Source organism: Taudactylus pleione, unplaced genomic scaffold, assembly GCF_031769625.1.
Source record: "Taudactylus pleione unplaced genomic scaffold, aTauple2 ptg000518l, whole genome shotgun sequence".
NCBI classification, from domain to species: domain Eukaryota; kingdom Metazoa; phylum Chordata; class Amphibia; order Anura; family Myobatrachidae; genus Taudactylus; species Taudactylus pleione.
Window position 1 is genome coordinate 376,964 of NW_028284920.1, and position 23,218 is coordinate 400,181.

At 46.5% G+C, this 23,218-nt stretch overlaps 1 protein-coding gene across 1 annotated transcript; it reads left to right on the forward strand.

The window, feature by feature from the left end:
- Window positions 1-232: 232 nt before the first annotated feature.
- On the forward strand, window positions 233-21,813 carry CISD1 (CDGSH iron sulfur domain 1). Its single transcript, XM_088450382.1, has 3 exons — window positions 233-360; window positions 8,666-8,868; window positions 21,317-21,813. Exons 1-3 carry the CDS (start codon window positions 336-338, stop codon window positions 21,404-21,406), a joined length of 318 nt encoding a protein of 105 aa, XP_088306508.1. The 5' UTR covers window positions 233-335; the 3' UTR covers window positions 21,407-21,813.
- Window positions 21,814-23,218: the final 1,405 nt, after the last annotated feature.

The window sequence follows — 23,218 nt, forward strand, 5'->3', positions numbered from 1 at the left end:
CCTTCACCTTCTCTGTCATTGATGTAGGCAGCGTCGGCTCTCTACGCGCGCACTAGAGACACAACAGTACATAAACAGAGCTGACACTGCAGGAGCCATGTTTGCGTAGATAATTTCACATTGATTTAACGGTAAAAGACATTTGGTAGTTCGCGGAAACATAAGACACTTTTGTGGCCTATTGTATATTCCATAGTAACTCTAGTAATAAGCTTTGTAGCAACTATTAATTCCTTTTCTCTCCGGCTGAAAAGTAATGTGCTGAGCGCCGTGTACGTGATCTCAGCGAGTCTGCACCGGTGTCCTTGAGACTTTCCTACTGACCAGCCGAAGCCATGAGTTCCAGTTACGGGGTACGAGGTGAGCGGACAGCGTGGACCCTGTTGATTTCCTGGGTGCACTGTAGTGCTAGGAGCAATGTATTATATTAGAGATTTTCCTGCTCTGTTATTATACAATCCAGGCATAATAATACTGCTGGACTGGCTTTAGGCAGTCTGTCCCTCGATAGCTCTATAGATGTCAGTATAACTCCCAGTATGCCCTGAAGCTACAGTTCTACAACACCTGAGAGTCACATGCTGCCTAATGCGCATTGCTTAACTGCGAAATGTCATAACATTTATACATTTATAAAAAAAAAAAAAAAACACTGCAAATATTTACTTTTTAAACCTAATATTTACTATTATCTGCATCTACTAGTAATGGAGCGTACACACGGTCAGATTTGTCAGACTTGTCAGATTTGTCAGATGAACGACTGAACGATTAAACGATTTGAACGATTTGGACGATTTGACCAAAGTTTTGAACGATTTGAACGATTGAACGATTTTTGACTGCATTAAAATGAATGGAATCGTCCAAGTCTGACTGCAAACACATCAGATGTCAGATATCGTTATCTGACAAACGGGAACGCGCATCGTTGATCGTCCATCGTTCAGGCATGTCAGATATGAACGATTTTCCATCAGATATGAACGACTGAACGATTTTTAAATCGTTATCGTCCATATCTGAAGAAAAAATCTGATCGTGTGTATGCACCATTATGGAGCGTACACACGGTCAGACTTGTCAGATTTGTCAGATGAACGATTAAACGATTTGAACGATTTGACCAAAGTTTTGAACGATTTGAACGATTGAACGATTTTTGACTGCATTAAAATGAATGGAATCGTCCAAGTCTGACTGCAAACCCATCAGATGTCAGATATCGTTATCTGACAAACGGGAACGCGCATCGTTGATCGTCCATCGTTCAGGCATGTCAGATATGAACGATTTTCCTTCAGATATGAACGACTGAACGATTTTTAAATCGTTATCGTTCATATCTGAAGGAAAAATCTGATCGTGTGTATGCACCATAACACTCAGTTGTGGAGAGTGATAAACGACCAGCCATTCAGCTGTTACAGACTGAAAAATGACAGGAGCTGATTGGTTAGTACTTTATCACTCTCCAATTTATCACTTTCCAGAACTTAGTACATCTGCCTCTAATACTGTTATTGCATTTCCGCATACATGCTATTGGGGTAGATGTATTATAGCGGCACTTAACGTGCCGCTATAACGCTTCTTGCTTCGCCTCTTTACCGAGGCGAAGCAGGAAGCACTACCGATGAGATGTAAGAACATCTCATCGGCCGGAGAGGGGGAGCGTTAACTCCCCCCTCCGGCGCTACCCGTTAGAGACAGCAGCGCATCAGCCTAGTGCAGATGCGCTGTGTCTCTGTCCCGGCCGGCTCCACTGAGCATGCGCGGGATCTCGCAAGTATCGTGACATCCCCACGTGGAGCCCTGCAGCCGCCGCAACAGAGACAGTGCTGTCCCTGCTGTGGGGATAGGCTAGCGCCAGGCTGTAGATGTCGATAACGACAGCTACAGCCGGCCGAACTGTCATGCAGTATGACCGTTTGTACATAGCCCTGCCGCTCGGCGCTGCTAGTTTGTAGATAGTAGCGCCGATAATGACGGGCGCATAGCACCCCTGTAATTTACCGCCCAGACCCCCGATCATACATCGGGGAGAAGCGGTATCAGCGCACGTAACGTGCGCTGATACCGCTTCTGGGCTTCTTACATCTCCCCCATTGTGTGGGGGTGTTTTTTGTGTTTTTTTTTTTACAGCATAGTCCAGATAATCTTAACAATTTTTTTTTTTTGCATGGGATCGAAGTTAAACCTGAACTGGACGTCGACTTCTGTTTAAATCATTAATTTGACACTGTCATCCTCTTACCGACTACAAGTTACTGTATTTTAATTCTGCTAAAATAGAACTTGTTCAGCCTTAGAACAATACCCTACTTAGAAGAAGGAACTTTGGGGGTGCTATCGAACACAGATTAAAGAACACTGGTATATGCTGGCCATTCACACTACAATTATCGGAGAGATCCGCCCGATATCTGCATATCTATCCGATAATTGAAGCGTGTGTGCGGGCGACCGAGGGTTAAATATCGCTCGGTCATGCCGTATTGACCAGCATGCCCGTCCGATGCAATATTTATGAGTTAGAATGTCAGCTGTAACGGGCAGTGTATGCCCAGCCGCGTCCGACAGACAGACATTTCCTGTGTTACTTCCAATGGAAGGAACAGGGAAATGTCTCCTCCCCTGAGGGCGGAGCACAGATGTCGGGCTGATACACTGTGAGTAATCTCACAGTGTATGCCGCTTCTGGCATGCTGCCAGATAAAATGTCTGCCGGTCTGACATGCATTTGCCCAGCGTTAGTTATTTCCTTTCGGCAGCTTGATTTAATTGCAGAAAACCCATGGTTGACTTTAGATAATTGGAAAAGGGTTTTTATTTTCTTGTGCCTGTTAACCACTATACAGTAACTCCTTGTGCATAGAATTGTGTCTAAAGTCACATGCCTTTTTATCTATGCTTGTTATCTGGCATAAAGGCTTTGTTCTATCAGAACTAGTCTTGGGTGTGAATAGTTTCATGTTTGCTTCTCTTACAGCAATTGATGGTTAGCAGTAAAGTGCCTGTCTAGAAAAAATGTTATAGTGGACATTTATAGAGACAGATTTAATTTGTGAGTATGTAGCTGGTAGCAGCTTCATATGTTATTTATCCACGTGATGTTTAGGTAATAATATTCACTCATTGCCAGCAAAATTAAGTGACGTTTTCATCACCATAATTACCGATAGTGTACAGAGCCTGTGCTAAATCAGTACAATCACCGTATTCTTATGGCTGCAGCTAAGTATTATGGTAATTTTAAGCTGGGTACACACTAAACGATGTGTGTACCCAGCAATGTCGCCGACGATCCCAGGGCTGACGTATCGAGTGGACTGTACACACTGGGCGATCTGGTGCACGACCACCTGATAAGCTGCCCACCCCCACATAGCGCTGCATGGGATCGTCAGCCGCTTTGCGTGATCTTACATGCTGCACATAAGATCAGACGATGAGGCTGATGACCCCACGGGAGCGCGCAGTACAAGATGTAGTGCATTTTTTAACAATTTAGTTCAGCAACATCTGACTTTATACAAATAAATAGGAGTCATGGGGTTTTCCAGCACTATTACTCATTTGCAGAAGTGCTGTATCATGCTTACCTGATATTGTTTTGTTGGAGAGATGCCTGTGAGATATTTATGCATTAAGTAAATTCTGTATAAAGCTCATGAACATTATGGGAATACCAGAGTCATTGGTATATTCTATTTCCGCTTATGATTTTATAGACTTGTAGTTTTTACTAAGTCTTAGAAACTTTGAGGTTTGAGTTGACCATGACTTGTGCTAATTATACAGTTTCATATATATATATATATGTGTGTGTGTGTGTGTGTGTGTATATATATATATATATATATATATATATATATATAATGTGTGTGTATATGTATGTTGGAGCTTGATAAAAATTTGGGCATCAAGTTTGCATGCACAATGTGCACAGTAAGGGGCAATTGCTTTTTCGCAGCCACAACTCCAAGTGACGAGATATTCAGTTTGTGCGGCGGGCGGGTGCCCATTATTTCTGCTCACACCCTCCTGAGTTGGCGAGCAGTAATCCACCCAAAGTGTGGCTTTTGGGTGTGCAAACTGACGTTTGGGTAGGGCACCCAGTGCTTTGCACGGATTTAGCTACTTTAGGTAGCTAAACCCAGTACGTTTGGGCGAGACATCAGAGATAAGTAATGAGCACCTGCAGCAAACTTCGGGAACGCCTCCGTTTGGCCAGTCACCCCCCCTGCCCGCCTACCAAACAGGGAGAGCTGTCAATCACCATCGACGGCTCGCCCCCTTTGGTGCAAGACCCGGAGCGACGGAGCACCCATCGCTAGCCGGGTCTCGCGCATGACGGAGCCGGCTCCGTCGTGCGCATGCCCAGTGGGCAAACATCGACCCAGTTGCGAGCGCCCAGCGCTTGCGACCGGGTCTGAATCAGGCCCTGAGTGTAGAGACTTGACTTAGAGTATTATACGAAAGTGCCTTTTGGTAAGGTTTTTTTTAGGTCAGTGTTGCCTAACTCCCCATTTTACTTGGGTCAGTATAAATTGGTTCTTCATGCACAGAGCCCGATCATAAATTATGTTAGTGAATTCCTAGTGTATCAAAATATTGTATGTTTTATGCATTTCCCAATACACACTGGTCGATATAGCGTTCATTTGATCGACAAAGGACTAGTGTTCCCACTAGGCTGTTTTGCCTTGGCGCCGTGCCCTGCCTGATTTTAAAAGGGCAAAATGTGCCCCGCACTTTTAGCGGCGCCCTGCTAAAACAGCCTGTCCTTTTCCCACAGGCGGGATAGAACTCCTCCGGGTGAATAGATGCACGGCATCTTTTCACCGTGAGGGGAGAGCTTAGGGGAAACCCAGCACCTCTAAGTGCTGGGCACGCCTACAAGTTTGATGGATTGGGGGAGTGTGACAAGGATACGCCCCTCCTTGGTTGGCCACGCCCTCTTTCGGGAGCGCAAACTTTTTCAGTGCGCACTGGACCCCTGTGCCCGCACCCTCAGTGCCCTGCCCGCAGTCCAGCGGGAACACTAAATGATATATCGCCACCGCATCGGTGGGTGAGTACACCCATATGTCTGTGAATGATGTGATTCGCAGACATATCAGGTCAGCCCTTGCAGATACTGTATATTGGTACATCTGGCTGTGTGTACAGATGACCTGCCGATCGCCCGTACACTGGCTGCAGGGATCGCTAACTCTGACATCAAAGTTTAAATGCCCATCCAGTTGTGATGTCAGGCCAGACATATCGAGCAGCCGATTGGTATGTGAGTATAGCTTGCAGATCCGTCTGCCAACCGATCCGTCGTAAAAGTGTGTACCCAGCATGAGACAGGCCATCTTTCAATGATTTTCTGCAAAGGTGACTGGATGGGTCATTGATCCAATCGTCAAAATGAAACATACTGAAGACCTCACCAATTGGGGCACTTCAGTACTAATCTACCCACTGAACATGTATAATCCTTTCCTGTTGTTCTTCATGATAACAGGTCTTTTTTTTTTTCTATATTGCTGAATCTGTTTGGTGCTTATTTTTCCTTTGTATACTAATGACATTGACTATAACAGGGGTAGGCAATGAGTGGCACTCCAGCTGCTGTAGAATTATACTTCCCAGCATGCCCTGCCACAGTGTTGGCATGCTCTACCAATAAAACTGTGGCAGGGCATGTTGGACATGTAGTTCCACAGCAGCTGGAGTGCCACACATTGCCTACCCCTGAGTGAGAAAGTGTCGGCAGGAAGCGTAGATATATAAGTCTGATTCAGAAAATAGTATTGACTCACTAATCCTGAAATATAGGTTTCTATGTGTTACTAATAACCTTTCCAGATACATATTGAAAGCTTTGAGTTTAACAGAATTAAGATTAAGAGAAATGTTAGGGATAGTTGTGATTGTGGGAAACCTGTTTACTAAATGCAGTAGTCATCCTTGTTTATAAAGTGAACCTCTCACTGTCTGACAAATGTCTAATAAGTAGCTTCTTGTAAGAACCAAGGGCCTGATTTAGAGATGTATGGTAACCCGATGATTGACATGCTGCGGCGTTTGGTGGGTGGAGTGGGGGCTTGGCTGTTCCCGGAAACGGGGGTGTCGTCCCTGTTTTCTGGGAGGGACGAGGCCAGGATCTGCGCCAGCGGACGCAGATTTCCTAGCTTTGTAAGTGACAGGAACTGGCCAGGCTGTGGTAAGCTTCAGCCTCCGCAGCCTGGCAAAGGAGCGACTATCGGTCACGATGGTGATCGTAGGCTACAACCTCGATCGCAGATGCAGTAAGGAGGTACAGTATCTGTTTCCTACAGACACTTCCTGCTGCATTAGCATTTTAGGTGGATGGAATTGTACAGCCTCTTGTGTGGTGCTCTGCAATTCCGTCCATCTCTGAATCAGGCTCCAAAGTACCCAGGCAGTGCTTGCATCAAACGGCTCCTGAACTCATCCCCCATCATTACATAATAAATGACATAACCTCAACACATTAAAAGTATGTTACGTGCATCAATCAACCTACATTGACACAGTAACTCTGTGTTCCTCCCCCTCTCCTCTACACTAACTTTATGTAGGTTCCATCATTTGTAGACATAAACCTATATATGTACCACAAGGTCCACCTTGTTTTTTTGGGGAATTTTTTATATATCATATGTCATGAAAAATGTTTAGTATGTACAGTGTTCTTACATTATGATATACTGTGAGAAGATTGAAAATCCCATTGTAGGTGGATAGCGTTCCCACTAGGCTGTTTTAGCAGGGTGCCGCGCCCTGCCCATCTTAGTGGCGCCCCGCTAAAACAGCCTGCCAAATGCTGTCCCCACCCATGGGTCGCAGTGTACCGTGGGTAGGGAAAATAGCGGTACATCGGTCACCGCTGGTGAATGGATGCATACGTTCACTAAGTCAGCAGCGCATGGGGGTAGCCCAGCATGTCCGTAAGTGCCAGGCACACCCCCAAGAGTGACGAAAAGCGTAAGCACCTTAAAGACACGCCCCTTTTCTCATGATCACGCCCCTTTTCTCGTGGCCGCGACCCCTTTCTGGATGCACGAGTGCCCCAATTTAGGTCGGGCGCCGGACCTAGAATGACCACTAGGTGGAGTATGCAAAAGTAAAAGCCTGTCCCAAAAGACTATAGGCTCGATTCAGAGCCGCTGGATAGATGCGTACGCTCGCACCCAGTGTAGGCAAATTCGGCAAAGTGACGGCATGGCAGGCGATTGCACGACAAGACATAAACACGTCAACTATGTCCAGGCGTGCCATCGCTTTGTGTATGTAGACACCCACCAGTCTGTCTTAAGATGCCCACTTGCGCACGTCATCTCCAGGAAGTGTATGCAACCATCGGTACATCGGAAGCGAACGCAGCGCTTGGGGTTGACTATACCCCACCGCAGCACTGCGAGCACTTCAGTGTAAAATGCAACCAGGTGACGTGTACTATGACGCTGCCTCTTAATTATGCATGCCTCTGAAACAGCGTTAAGACGCTCAGGCACGCCTGCGTTTGCACCTCCACTCCCCTGTTTGTAGTGGCCAGCCCCTGTCACCACCCACAAACGGCCTCTCCTGTCACTCACTCTGCTGGGCTATCTATGCGCAGTGAGCTAACGCTCTGGTTTGTGCACTGCGATGCATGTGTAGAATGCGAAAATTGGCCAGCTACGAGCGAACGCTTCTTAGCGAGCGGGTCTGAATCAGATCCTATGTTTTGTAGCACTCACGTCATCTCCTCACTCTCCTGCAGGTAGTCAGGAATGGGACATTACAGATGTGTCCTCATTCACCTTTGCTCAAATCGCGTTAAACATAACTATTTGGCACGCCACTAACTTCGCAACCAAGCATCTTTTTCTTATATATACATCTTATTTGGTTAACTAAAGAGACAAAATACATTGCAAGGGTGCACTAGCTACTGGGGCTGGCATTACTTGTACTTTGTGCGCGACTTATTCTGGGTACACACTGGCAGATCAATTGATCGGCCAATATATTGGATGCCTGTCGGCCAGTGTGTACCAGCGATATGTCTGTGAACAACGTCGTTGAGACATATTGCATCAGCCCTGTTGCAGATATATTGGGCAGAGGCCACGAAAAGGGGGGCGCAACATGCCCCCCGGCCAGTGGGACCCGCAGCCAGAAGACAAATGATGGTGGTTCAGTGTATATGAACAACCATCATCTGCAAATATATATGTGTGTATCCAGCTTAAGGCACAAATCTGTGTAAAAAAGGCTCCGATGTGAGCAGGCGCACCATTCCTCAAGATGCATTTCGTTGTGCTTAATCTGCCATACAGTAAACCTTTTACACCAACTCCTATGTGACAATTGTGACAAATGTAACCCAGCTTCTCTGGTACACTGAGCGGCTTTATATGTCTCAGCGACGTGCATAAGATGCAAAATGTACACATCGCTGCCCTTGGCGGAGCATCTAAGTCACGCCGAGCATCTCATGGCATGGAGCGAAAAGAGGTGTATGAGGACACTACTGTACTTGTATATTGCAATTAACTTTATCCTAAGACACAGGAATTGATTTGCTTGTCCTGCACATAGCTAGCTATATATAAATTGCTTCACTTTGAACTGTGTGTGTAATTATTTATTGCTTTGATTGCAGAGTGGGCTGGTGCTGCTGCTTTGGCTGTTGGTACTGCAGCTGTAGGATATCTGGCTTACAGAGCTCTCTTCTGTAAAGACAAGTGCTGTAAATCCATGGTAAACCCAGAGATACAGAAGGACAACCCTAAGGTCGTGCATGCATTTGACATGGAAGACCTTGGAGATAAAGCTGTGTATTGCCGCTGCTGGAGGTCTAAAAAGGTAATCCATCCTACCATCTACAATGGCCAAAAAAGACACTGCACACCCATCATCTCCCTATTCCCTTTAGTACAAAATTCCAGTGTCTCTCAATCCACAGTGATAAAACAAAAGGTTGAATTGAATGGGGATTCAGTCCCTCCCTTTTCTCTGTGGTTACCAGTTTCAATAAAATTGTATTCAGTATTTGACGGTCAGGATGATTCCCGCAGTAGGATATAGCTTCTATGATCTGATTTCTCGAGGAGGGAGCTATTGTAACATTACCAGAAGCAGATCCCTGGGGGTATAGTTACTAAGGTGCAGGTTTTTAGAAGTGGAGTTGTTGCCCATAGCAATCAATCAGCTTCTACTTATTACACTGTACAACAAATTAATACTTTTAATTTGTTTCCTTTCTAAAAATAGTCAGACATTACTAATTTGAGGTCAAGAGAAACTAAAATGATTTCAGAATGTTTTTGCTAGCTATATTTTTGGAGCTACGCTACTTGCATTATACTGTATGTACATTAGTAATATAGTCATAGTGAAAAGCTATTTTAAAATAATTGATATTTTCTTGATTGAATTAAAACAACTTATTTATTTTCTATCAATCACAAATAAGAACACAAAACGAAACAAACATACAGCATAGGAAAGTACTATCTATTATAGTGGCCTATTCATGGGGGTGCTTTCTCTTTGCTTGTCGCTTGTACTCCTCTTCTGGGGCATCTCTTGTCACTGTCCAACAGTAGTGATCACCTACCCTGATATCTTTGTTCCATTGCTGAAATGTCTTGGTGGAATCGCTCACTATGCTTGTCACTCAGTGCACCACAGTTATCTTGTGTGGGTAATCCTGTGAAACGCATATATTTGAATAGGGGAGGGGACAAATAACTGATTCATTTAATTGGGTCATTAGGCCCCGCCCCCTCTGCGCGGAACGCAGATTGCTGGTAAGATTCTCTCCATTCTGCCCACTTCACTAGGAATACCCCTACATAGTCATAAATGGGCTATATCTCGGAACTCAGAGTTAACTGAGAGTTTTAAATGTCATATTCATTCTTTGCATGCTGAAATCAATTAGAAGTAACTATTTTCACATCGGAAACATTTTCATTGTTGTGCAGTGTTATTTATCGATCACCTTCTAGAAGATAAAAGTTAGAATCTGATTGGTTTCTATCGACAACATCTACACTTCTAAAAAAAAACTGCCCTTTATTAAATATACCGCCTGGTGTTAATACTTTTAAGGCAAGGGGTATTCAATCTGAATGTTGACATTCATAATGCCGACACACAATTGTTGAAATGTTGACACATGATATGTCTACATTAACATTATGAGTAGTAGTAGTAGGGTTACCTTTAATAATGGGTGGTCGACGTTGTCACTATGTCGACATGCTGAACTTCTCAACATGGTGACTGTCCACTTATTATACTGAACCCAAGATAAGATACTGTACTTTTGTAAAGATATTTAGTTTGGGGGAAAAAGTTTTGGGGAGAGGCTCCTTCGATAGTGGAAACCCTCCCGCAAACTGCAACTTCTTGGGTGAGGTAGGCGGTGCTGCCGATCCTTCTCTAGTGCTGTCTTCTGTGTTTCATTGTTCTATCACTCAGTTATAGAAGTGGCCCTCTCCTAAGACAGCTGCTGTTAGGATTGGATTGGGATTTAAAAAAAAAAACTTTAATCAATCCCCACATGCGCCAATAGGGGGTGTTGTTATACACTATCGATTTCATTTGCTGCTATAAAATTGCTCACGTATCCCTGTGCAGCATCACACAGACATCTGAACGGTAAATTACACCTAATGTCAAACAATTTCTGTCCATGTATGGATAATTATTAATATTATAAATTGTTTATTCAAGACAATGTCTGTTTCTCCTTCATCCACCAGGGGACACTGGAGCCTCAGTACAATGGGGTATAGGAGTGTGTTAACCGGGAGCTGGCACCTTTATATAAAAAACTACTTGTAGCTAGCTCCTCCCCCTCTATACCCCCCCCCCCCCCCCCCCAGGTCAGTCTAAAAAATGTGCCCTGGGAGACGTAAGCCTCCTTAGGGCTCTGAAAATAAGATCTCTATCAGCAAGAGGACAGACAGGCAGCCTACTGCCCCTGCCTGTCTGCACCGAGGGAGCTGCCGGGGAGATCCGCTGCTGCATGCGGTTTGCGCTGAGGTCTCCTGCTACAGAGACCTCAGTCTCTGGGGTACCCAAAGACGCGCTGCATGCAGTGCACGTCGCGGGACCCAGTAGCATATGCCCGCCGCCGGCAGCACAGGCAGGGCTAAGGTTAGTGTTCCCTGGCTCCCTGGTTAGCAGAGGAGCCAGGACAAGTGTTTAGGCGGGCATTCACAGTGCGCTCCGCTAGCGCTGAGAGCGCCATAGCGGGGGGGCGGAGCCTAAGTTTTCCTTCTGCTCCTGCCTCCCAGCAGCCTCAGCGCTTCCAGAAGGACGCTGGTGGCCATTTTACACGCACTACAGGGTGGAGACAGAGCTGTGTCAGGAGTCAGGCTAGTACTCTGTGTATCAGCACTTGCATTTTTATCCTTGTTATCAGCACTTTCTGTTAGCGCTGCAAGCATTATAGTTTATTTCCCTCTGTACCCCTTTCAGCAGTGTCTCTGTGTAGTGTGATTGTAAAATCTGTTATTGCAGTCTTACTGTCCTCTTTCTCTGTGTGTGTGTGTGTGTGTGTGTGTGTGTGTGTGTGTGTGTACTATAGACATGTCTACCAAGGGGTCTAAAGCTGTACAAGTCTTTTTCATGCAAGACTTGTGGTGAAAAATTCACACAGGGACAGTCTAATACTTCCTTACTGTGTGATAAATGTGTGTCTATACCTCAAGATACTGATCTTGTAGTCCAGCCTATGAGGTCTGATCAATTGACTTCAGTTATATCAAATCTGTCATCAGAGCTGGAAGCAGCTCGTAAGGACAGGGAGAGGCTGAGACAGACAGCAGCTGAACCAGATTGGGCTCGCTCTCTGGCCAGATCTGTTGAGGGACTTACAAAAGCAATGTCCCCGGGCCCCACCTGCTTCTTCTCCTGCTCAGGTCCTTAGTAAGAGATTGATTCATAACCCGTTACACTGGGATGAGTCAGATGAGGAGTTGCAGGACACTGAGGAGGGCGAGGTTCAGGAAGAGGAAACTTAGATTCCTGAGGACCCCGAACCTGCATCTCAGGGCGTGGATGCTTTAATTACAGCAGTATGCCAGGTGTTACATGTAGAAGATTTAGAGGTTACTGAAAAACCATCTATTTTCGGTAAAAGATTTAAACAGTCTGTTACCTTTCCAGCATCAGAGAAGCTGGATGAGATTCTTTCTTCCGCATGGAAACGCCCAGACAAAAAATTTCAAATCTCTTAAGAAATATTTGTCTTATTACTAGGGGTGTGCACCGGCCACTTTTCGTGTTTTGTGTTTTGGATCTGGATCTTTCTTCGTGTTTTGGATCTGGATTGGTTTTGCCAAAACCACCCTTCCGTGTTTTGGGTTCTGGGTTTTGTGTTTTGGATCTGTATTTTTTTGAAAAAAAGCATAAAAACAGCTAAAATCACAGAATTTGTAGGTTTTTCTGCTCCTATGCTATTATTAACCTCAATAACCTTAATTTCCACTCATTTCCAGTCTATTCTGAACACCTCACACCTCACAATAGTGTTTTTATGTCCAAAAGGTTGCACCGAGGTAGCTGGATGACTATGCTAAGCGACACGAGTGGGCGGCACAAACACGTGACCCATCTAGGCGTGATACTGCAGTGGCAGACAGGATGGCAGTTTGAAAAACTAGGCCCAAACTGTACATAATGCAAAGAAAAAAAAGAGGTGCAAGATGGAATTGTCCTTGGGCCCTCCCACCCACCCTTATGTTGTATAAACAGGACATGCACACTTTAACAAACCAATCATTTCAGCGCCAGGGTCTGCCACACAACTGTGGCTGAAATGATTGGTTCGTTTGAGCCCCCACAAAACAAGCTGGCAATGAATGTGTCCCTGCACAAACTGGCTCTACGGAGGCAAGATGTCATCCTCATCCTCCTCATCCGCCGATTCCTCACCCTCTTCAGTGTGTACATCCTCATCCTCACAAAGTATTAACTTGTCCCCACTTGAATCCACCACCACAGGTCCCTCTGTACGTTCTGGAGGCTGGTCTCCCTGGAAGAGCTGATAATTCATTTTGATGAACATCATCTTCTCCACATTCTGTGGAAGCAACCTCCTACGCCTTTCGCTGACAAAGTTCCCGGCTGCACTAAACACTCTTTCGGAGTACACACTGGAGGGGGGGCATCTCAGGTAAAATAGAGCCAGTTTGTACAGGGGCCTCCAAATTGCCTCTTTTTCCTGCCAGTACAGGTATGGACTGTCTGACATGCCTACTTGGATGCTGTCACCGATGTAATCTTCCACCATTCTGTCAATGGTGACAGTATCATATGCAGTGACAGCAGACATGTCAGAAATTGTTGCCAGGTCCTTCAGTCCGGACCAGATGTCCAAACTTGGTCCTGCCTGCCCTGCATCACCGCCAGCGGGTTGCTTAGGATACCTAAGTTTTTTCCTGGCAGCCCCAGTTGCGGGAGAAAATGAAGAAGGAGCTGTTGACGTGTCACGTTCCGCTTCAGCTGACAGTGTGTTCACCAGCAGGTCTTTGCACCTCTGCAGGCTTGTGTCGGCCGGAAAGAGAGACACCACATAGGCTTTAAACCTAGGATCGAGCACGGTGGCCAAAATGTAGTGGTCTGATTTCAACAGATTGACCACCCTGGAATCCTGGCAAAGCGAATGAAGGGCTTCATCCACAAGTCCCACATGCCGAGCGGAATCGCTCCGTCTTAGCTCCTCCTTCACTTTCTCCAGCTGCTTCTGCAAAAGCCTGATGAGGGGAATGACCTGACTCAAGCTGGCAGTGTCTGAACTGACTTCACGTGTGGCAAGTTCGAAGGGCTGGAGAACCTTGCACAACACGGAAATCATTCTCCACTGCGCTTGAGTCAAGTGCATACCCCCTCCTTTGCCTATGTCATAGGTGGATGTATAGGCTTGTATGGCCATTTGCTGCTCCTCCATCCTCTGAAGCATATAGAGGGTTGAGTTCCACTGCGTCACAACCTCTTGCTTCAGGTGATGGCGGGGCAGGTTCAAGAGTGTTTGCTGGCGCTCCAGTCTTCGGCACGCAGTCGCTGAATGGCGAAAGTGGCCAGAAATTTTTCGGGCCACCCAAAGCGTCTCCTGCACGCCCCTGTCGCTTTTCAGAAAATTCTGCACCACCAAGTTTATTGTGTGAGCAAAACATGGGACGTGCTGGAATTTGCCCAGATGTAATGCCCGCACAATATTGGTGGCGTTGTCAGATATCACAAATCCCCAGGAGAGTCTAAGTGGGGTAAGCCACTGGGCGATGATTTCCCTCAGTTTCTCTAAGAGGTTGTCGGCGGTGTGCCTCTTACTGAAACCGGTGATACACAGCGTAGCCTGCCTTGTAACGAGCTGGCGTTTCTGAGATGCTGCTACTGGTGACGCTGCTGCTGTTGCTGCGTAAGGTGATACATCTACCCAGTGGGCTGTCACAGTCATATAGTCCTTAGTCTGCCCTGTTCCACTTGTCCACATGTCCGTGGTTAAGTGGACAATGTGTACAACGGCATTTTTCAGGACACTGAGGACACTTTTTCTGACGTTTCTGTACAGTCTCGGTATCGCCTGTCTAGTGAAGTGGAATCTAGACGGGATTTGGAACCGGGGACACACTACCTCCATCACTTGTCTAAATCCCACTGCACTAATGGCGGATACCGGACGCACATCTAACACCAACATAGCAGTCAAGGCCTCAGTTATACGTTTTGCTTCAGGATGACTGCTGTCGTACTTCATCCTCCTCGCTAAGGACTGTTGGAGGGTCAATTGTTTAGTAAAAGTAGTGGAGTTCCTACTTCCTCTCTGGGATGATGAACGACTCCCAGCAGCAGCAGCAGCGGCAGCAGGAGGTATAGCAATGCAGGATCCTCCGGAGGAATCCCGGATAGGAGAGTCAGTCATGCCAGTGACATGGCCTGCACGACTACTTCCGATCCTGACTAAGGAGGAAATTGACGAGGAGGGAGTTGACGGTGTGGATTGCAGGCGCTTGGATACAACAGGACAACGGGATTTAGGTGTCCCTGGACTGCTTATGGTCTTAGCCAAAGTTTCTGAACTTGACAGTAACTTTTTATGAACGCGCTGCAGGTGCCGTATAAGGGAGGATGTTCCTAGGTGCTTGACGTCCCTACCCCTACTTATTTCACCTTTACATATGGTACATATGGCAAGACAGTTGTTGTCCGGATTTGGATAGAAATATTGCCAGACCAAAGAGGTGGAATGTTTGGTCTTCTGCCCAGGCATGACCGTGATGGGCTTTTTCATCCCACGGACAACAACTGTCTCCCCCGGAGCCTGATTTAAACAAATCACATCACCATCAGAATCCTCCTCGCCAACTTCCTCCTCAGCGCCAGCTACACCAGTATCCTCATCCTGTTGTACTTCAACAGTGACATCTTCAATTGGCATATCAGCAAGTGGACTGTGGGTGCTCCTTTCAGCACTTGCAGGGGGCGTGCAAATGGTGGAAAGAGCCACCTCTTCCCGTCCAGTGCTGGGAAGGTCAGGCATCGCAACCACCACCACACTTGGACTCTCCTTGGGGATTTGTGATATCTTCTTCGCTGTGCTTTTGCCAGCTTAACTCTTTTGATTTTTTTAGTGGGAGGAGGGCTTCCATCGTCATGTGAAGCTGAACCACTAGTCATGAACATACTAGGGATCGACCTTAGCCGTTCCTTGCCACTCCGTGTCGTAAATGGCATATTGGCAAGTTTACGTTTCTCTTCAGCTGATTTAAATGTTTTTTTCAAGGTCATTTTCCTGAACTTTGTCATTTGGGATTGTATGTGCCCTCTATTATGACATTGGGCATCGGCCTTGGCAGACGACGTTGATGGCATGTTATCGTCTATGTCATGACTAGTGGCAGCAGCTTCAGCACTAGGAGGAAGTGGTTCTTGATCTTTCTCTATTTTATTTTTTTCGGAGAAAGTTTGGTCCTCCATTTATGTTATATCGATTTGATATATACGTGCGGCTAAACACAGAAAATATTTTTTTATTTTTGCTGGAGAGTAGTGCACTTTGTGGGTTACACCAGCCTTTAAGAAATGAGCCAGCCGGCTCTTTACTTATGAGACACAGGCGCACGCTTGGCGCTGCTCCTTTGTTGATGCACGTGCGGCTACTGCGCACACAATTCACAAACACAGAAATTAATTTTTTTTTTGGTTTGGACTGGAGTGTACTTTGGGGGTTACAGCACCCTTTAACGGTCAAGCCAGCCGGCCCTTTACTTATGACACAGGCGCACGCTTGGCACTACTTTGTTGATGCACGTGTGGCTACTGCGCACACAATTCACAAACACAGAAAATAATTTTTTTTTGGTTTGGACTGGAGTGTACTTTCGGGGGTTACAGCACCCTTTAACGGTCAAGCCAGCCGGCCCTTTACTTATGACACAGGCGCACGCTTGGCACTACTTTGTTGATGCACGTGCGGCTACTGCGCACACAATTCACAAACACAGAAAATATATAATTTTTTTAGCACTTGGGGGGAGCACCCCTGATGGACAGAGCACCCCCTGGACAACACTACAGCACTCCTTTAGGACTGGGACACTGCACAGGACTTTGGAGTGGACACAGCCCCTATGGAGAACTGACTGCACAACACAGTCCAGCCAGCCCCTATGGACTTTGAAGTAGTGGACACAGCCCCTATTAACAACAGCAGCACAGCACAACACAGCCAGCCCCTATGGACTTTGAAGTAGTGGACAACAGCAGCACTACACTACACTACACAGCCCTAACTCCCACCCTCCCTCTTCACTGTCCACAGCCGAGTGAGAAAATGGCGCCGACGCGGGTACCTTATATAGGATCCAAAACCCGCGAGACTCGGAAGGCGGGATGATGACGTTTTGCCTCGATTTCAGATCCGAGTCAGGCGGGAAAAGTCGAGCCTGACTCGGATCGGACTCGGATCGGGGGGGCTCGGGGGGGTTCGGATTTCAGAAATCCGAACCCGCTCACCCCTACTTATTACCCCTTTCCACCTGACAGTAGGAGATTATGTGAAACTCCTCCAGCAGTGGACCCATCAGTAGCCCATCTTTCCAAGAAAACGGTGCTTCCGGTGCCTGGCGTGGTTTCCCTAAAGGAAACCTCGGATAGGAAGATGGAACACACATTAAAATCCTTGTATAAAGTTGCAGGGGTTTTGATGCGTCCAGCTCTAGTTAGTTGTTGGGTAAATAAAGCCATTGAAGCCTGGGCGCTGCAGCTGGCAGAGGGGATTAAGACAGGTACGCAACCTGACGACTTAATTCAGTTAGCCGAACAGATTGCAGAGTCGGCTACTTTCCTTGGAGAAGCGTCTAAGGACATTTGTAATCTATCCGCCAGATCTTCTGCATTAGCTATATCTGCTAGAAGGGCTCTGTGGCTGCGTCAATGGCAGGCAGATGCAGAGTCCAAGAGAGCGGTAGAGGCCCTTCCTTTTACTGGGGAGGTACTTTTCGGATCGGAGTTAGATAAGTGGATCTCACAAGCTACAGGTGGGAAATCCACTTACCTACCATCTACAACTCCTCCTCCTACTAGAAGACCATTAGCAGGTCCCTCCTTTCGATCCTTTCATGCCTCTGGAAGATTTAGAGGACGTTCCAGAGGAGGCCCAGCCTTCTCCAGAGGGTTTAAATCCTTGAGATTGAGTATGGATCTCATGGAGCCGTCCGGTTTGGGCACCACAAACAGGCTGGAATAAAACCCTTGACCTCTCTGGTGGGTCGGAACATTCACTAGAACCAGAGGCCGAGGTAGAGCTTCAGCATCAGCCGCCTCCAACACTCAACAGGACAAGGCAGCTGCCAAGCCTGCCGCATGACGTCCTTCCTTCTCATTTGGGGGATCCCAGGGTTGGGGTGCGCCTTTTACGTTTCAAGGACATTTGGATCCAGTCTTGCCAGGACGCCTGGGTCAGGGACATCATTATTCACGGCCTGAAATTGGACTTCAGGGTCCAACCTCCCTTTCGTTTTTTCAAAACCGGTTTACCTCTGGCTGCAGAAAAACAAGGAGAAATTCAGGAGGCAATACAAAAGCTGTTACTGTCTCAGGTAATAGTGAATGTTCCGACCCACCAGAGAGGTCAAGGGTTTTATTCCAGCCTGTTTGTGGTGCCCAAACCGGACTGCTCCATGAGATCCATACTCAATCTCAAGGATTTAAACCCTCATCTTCGAGTTTTCAAATTCAAGATGGAATCTCTCCAATCCGTTATAGCGGGTCTCAAAAGGAACGAGTTTCTGGTGTCCTTAGACATAAAGGACGCTTATCTCCACATCCCCATCTGGCCCCCCCATCAGGCCTTACTTCGTTTTGCGGACCTAGACTCGCATTTTTAATTCCAGGCCCTACCTTTCGGACTTTCAGCTCCAAGAGTATTCACAAAAGTTATGGCGGCAATGATGACCCTACTGCATGGTCAGGGGGTCGTCATTGTTCCATACTTAGACGATCTATTGATAAAAGCCTCTTCGGAAGCTCGGCTGTTAAAGGACATTCGCTTAACTCAGAGCATCCTCCTCCAACACTGTTGGATACTAAATTTCAAAAAGTCCTCCCTGATCCCCACACAGCGTTTACTATTGCTGGGCATGATACTGGGCACAGTGCAGCAAAGAGTTTTCCTGCCTCAAGACAAGGCTTCCTCCATTCATCATATGGTGCGCCTGCTCTTACAACATCGCCGAGTGTCTGTACATCTCTGTATCCGCCTTCTTGGAAAGATGATAGCGGCCTTCGAGGCGATTCAGTATGCAAGATTTCACGCCCATCCCTTTCAACTGGATCTCCTCTCCCAGTGGTCGGGATCCCACCTCTTTCTCCATCAGAGTTCTCCTGGCGCCTCAGACTCGAACATCTCTCATTTTGTGGCTGAACCTGCTGGCGGGGAAAAGGTTTGCGGTGTGGGATTGGACCCTCCTCACCACGGACGCAAGTCTGAGGGGCTGGGGAGCAGTGACTCTGGGAAAGCATTTTCAGGGGCACTGGACACAGCAGGAAGCCAGATTGCCCATAAATATCCTAGAGTTGAGAGCGGTATTTTATGCTCTCCAGCTGGTGCATCCGCTGCTGGAGGGTCAGGCAATCAGAGTCCAGTCGCACAACGCCACTGCAGTGGCATATATAAACAGACAAGGCGGCACAAAAAGCAGAGCAGCCGTAGGGGAGGTATCCAGGATTCTGCTTTGGGCAGAGGAATTCGCAGTAGCGATTTCTGCGATCTTCATCCCAGGAGTAGAAAACTGGGAGGCCGACTACCTCAGTCAGCAGGACCATTCATCCAGGGGAATGGTCACTCAATCCTCAGGTGTTCCAGCAACTAACTCTGAGGTGGGGCTGTCCTCAAGCCGACCTTATGGCGTCAAGGTTAAACTACCAGTTTACTACTCCAGAACGAGGGACCCACGGGCAGCTGCAGTGGACGCACTGACGGCTCCGTGGAAGTTTCATTACATCTGCCTATTCTCTCCGTTTCCGCTCATTCCACGCCTGCTTCAAAGAATCAAGCGAGAAGGGATCAAGGTGCTCTTGATAGCACCAGATTGGCCCAGACGAGCATGGTACTCCCAGATAGAGAATCTGTTAATAGACGAGCCGTGGCTACTGCCTTTTCAGGACGACCTCCTTCTTCAGGGCCCGTTTGTTTATCGCGACTTAAGGAGGCTTCGTTTGACGGCCTGGCTACTGAAAGGGCTGTCCTCAGGAAAAAGGGTATTCCGTCTAGTGTGATTCCCACAATGATTCGGGCTAGGAAAGATGTCACTTCTCAACATTACTACCGCATATGGAAGACATATGTTGCTTGGTGTGAGAGACGTAATTCTCCTCCGTCAGTCTTTAAGGTGTCACATCTCCTTCTTTTTCTTCAGGCTGGTCTCACTGCAGGTCTTCGTCTTGGTTCATTAAAGGTACAGATATCCGCGTTGTCCATTTTCTTTCAGAGAAAATTGGCTTTGCTTCCGGATATACAGACTTTTCTCCAAGGAGTTGTGAGGATTCAACCCCCTTTTGTGCCTCCCACGGCACCATGGGATTTAGATTTGGTGTTGGCCTTCCTCCAGTCTGATACTTTTGAACCTTTACAGAGAGTGGAGATAAAGTACTTAACCTGGAAGGTGGTTCTGCTGTTGGCACTCGCTTCAGCAAGGCGTGTGTCAGAACTTAGTGCTTTATCCTGCCGCCCTCCTTACCTTATTTTCCATGAAGATAGGGCGGAGCTCCGTACACAAAGGGCTTTTCTCCCCAAAGTGGTGACCGCTTTTCATATAAACCAGCCTATAGTGTTTCCGGTGTTTAAGGATGACTCTTCCAATTCAAAATCCTTGGATGTAGTCAGAGCACTCCGGATTTACGTTGACAGAACTGCCTCCCTCCGTAAATCTGATGCCTTGTTTATTCAGTTTGATGTGACCCGTCCAGGTTGGCCGGCCTCCAAACAGACCATTTCTAGATGGATTCGCTTCACTATCAGGCAAGCATACGTGGCGGCTTCCAAACAACCACCGGGTCCTATTATGGCGCATTCTACGTGCTTGGTAGGTCCTTCATGGGCGGCTGCTCGCTGGGTTTCATTAAACCAGCTTTATAGAGCAGCCACTTGGTCAGGCACGCATACCTTCCTGCGATTCTATCGGTTTGATACTTTTGCGGCCTCCGCTTCGGAGTTAGGCTGTGCGGTGTTGCAGGGCTCTCAGCGCTCTCCCACCCGGGATGTAAGCTCTGGGACGTCCCCAATGTACTGAGGCTCCAGTGTCCCCTGGTGGATGAAGGAGAAAATAGGATTTTGATACTTACCGATAAATCCCTTTCTCCGATTCCACAGGGGACACTGGACACTCACCCTACGCTGTTCTACCTGCATTGTTACTGTTTTACAGGTTCAGACGCTGATTTGCGTTTAATGTTGTCTGACTGAACTGTTCTTGTTTTCATGTATATGTTGTTTTCTTATGTATATGTGATTAATGTAGCTTTTCTGTCTCCTTCTCCTTACTTTCCAGCTCCCCTTGGGCACAGTTGTTTTTAGACTGACCTGGGGGGGGTATAGAGGGGGAGGAGCTAGCTACCAGTAGTTTTTTTATTAAACGTGCCAGCTCCCGGTAAACACACTCCTATACCCCATTGTACTGAGGCCCCAGTGTCCCCTGTGGAATCGGAGAAAGGGATTTATCGGTAAGTACCAAAATCCTATTTTTATGTTTTCTGTTTGTTTTCTAACCTTGTATCTTTTCTTTTTTTCTTCCACCAGTTCCCATATTGTGACGGATCCCACACCAAACACAACGAGGAAACTGGGGACAATGTGGGTCCTTTAATCATAAAGAAAAAGGAATCCTAAATATGAGAGGAAGTTCTTTGATCCCTGACACTAATAGTTTCCAATAAAGCCACAGTGAATGTCATTGGTCTTATGCAGAAAGACCTCCTATTCAAGAAAGCGCACTGTCTCTATCTGTCATCTGCCTTAAATGTTTCAGTACTGCAGTAATAAAAGTTCTCATGTTGTTTTGTTTTCTGTCTGGCAGGGAATTCTAGTCTTCATTTGCACTGTGCGGGTTCCAGATCTACTGTGTATAAAGAGAGTTCATTTTGCGGAGTAATACAATGCATTCTTTCCTGTTTTCTCAGTTTGTGAAACACTGTACAAAATCTTAAATAGACAAAAAAAGCTTATATGTATTACTACTACTCAGTTTATTGATAACAATGTGACTGACAAAATTAAATGAAGGGATTGTGGTTTAAGTTTCATGTGTGTGTGTTTTTGTGATAGAATTCAGACTCTGGACCTTGCCAGACCCTGGGCTTTCTGATGGCTGTACGCTCTGTGGTAGTGTAAACGCGCTTTCAGAGATCAAAATCACAATAATGTGTTGTAACTCATGGATGCTGCTTGGTTGACGCTGTTTTAACACAGGTGTTTACTTAAGATCTGACAATTTCACCCACCCATACACATAGCTAATCCTGTCTTCATATACTTCATATGTGTGGCAAATGACGTGTTACTGGCTAGATGGCACCTGCTGGGACTTGTATTTTCATAGAACAGAACTGTCACCAGCTCCATGTTCCCGCCTGTAACATAGGGTGCATAGTAGAGTGTAGGGATATTTAGAATGACTGACAGTAAGCAGTGGTTCTCAATTTTTTATCTGCTGTGACACACCTAAGAGAGACATCCACATATGTGACACAACATTTTAAAGGTCTAAAAATAAATGTAATGAACCTTTTTGTACCCAAAGCACACAATTGTACCCATAGCAGACACTACAAGTGGTTCTCTATATACCTACCACCCTCCCATTCTTTTTAACCAATGTATATAATTTACCTTAGGACTCCTTTCCTCTACATTTAGCCTTGGTCTCTGGTCCTGAGTCTGCCTATTCCCAGCTCCTTTCTGAGACAGATGTCATAACGCTGAGACGTCTGCACTGCTGTAGCTGCCGGCCTGCTACCAACTCCTCTCTGCCGATTTGGTCAGAGTGCATCCTGGAGCAGGGAGGAGAGTGGGAAAGAGCACTTATTGGCCTGAGCATGTCCTGCAGGACCTGGCTTTTTTCTCTTCAGTCACCCTCTGTTATCGTTTGTGACGTTTCCGCATCATGAAGTCTGTCACAGAGAGGAGCTGGGTACAGCCACAGACTCGAGACACATCAGGGATCAACTCGTGACACACTTAAGCTGTATATACATTTGTCCAATTCTCTGGGGATCCAACGCCTGAGCAGACTGTGGACACAATCCTACCAGAGACCTAGGTTGCAGATACAACCCCCAATCTATGCATACACACTTGTCCAATTTTGCTGCAGAACTCCAATCCACATCTGCTGAAACCATTTGCTTGAAAGGTTGGAGGTTGGATTGGATGAGACTGTGACAAGCTGTGTACCAGCCTAAGGTGTTGTGGCACACAGTTTGAGAAGAGCTGTGTTGAAGAATATTGGATGGACTTCAGATCTCCATACGGTCTGCAGAAGTAGGGTATTAGGGAAGTGTTAATACATTAAATGAATTCACTTACAATAATAGAAGAATTGGAATTTAAATAAATTACAATACTACTTGTACTTCCGATATGAGGTAATGGGTATTACTGTGTATGAAGGGTTTTAATGTTGCTAAATGTGTTACTGTAGAT

Coding starts and splice junctions, on each gene's coding strand:
- CISD1 (XM_088450382.1), top strand. CDS start 336: ATGAGTTCCAGTTACGGGGTACGAG. Junction 361..8,665: donor TTCCAGTTACGGGGTACGAG/GTGAGCGGACAG, acceptor CTTTGATTGCAG/AGTGGGCTGGTGCTGCTGCT. Junction 8,869..21,316: donor GCTGCTGGAGGTCTAAAAAG/GTAATCCATCCT, acceptor TTCTTCCACCAG/TTCCCATATTGTGACGGATC.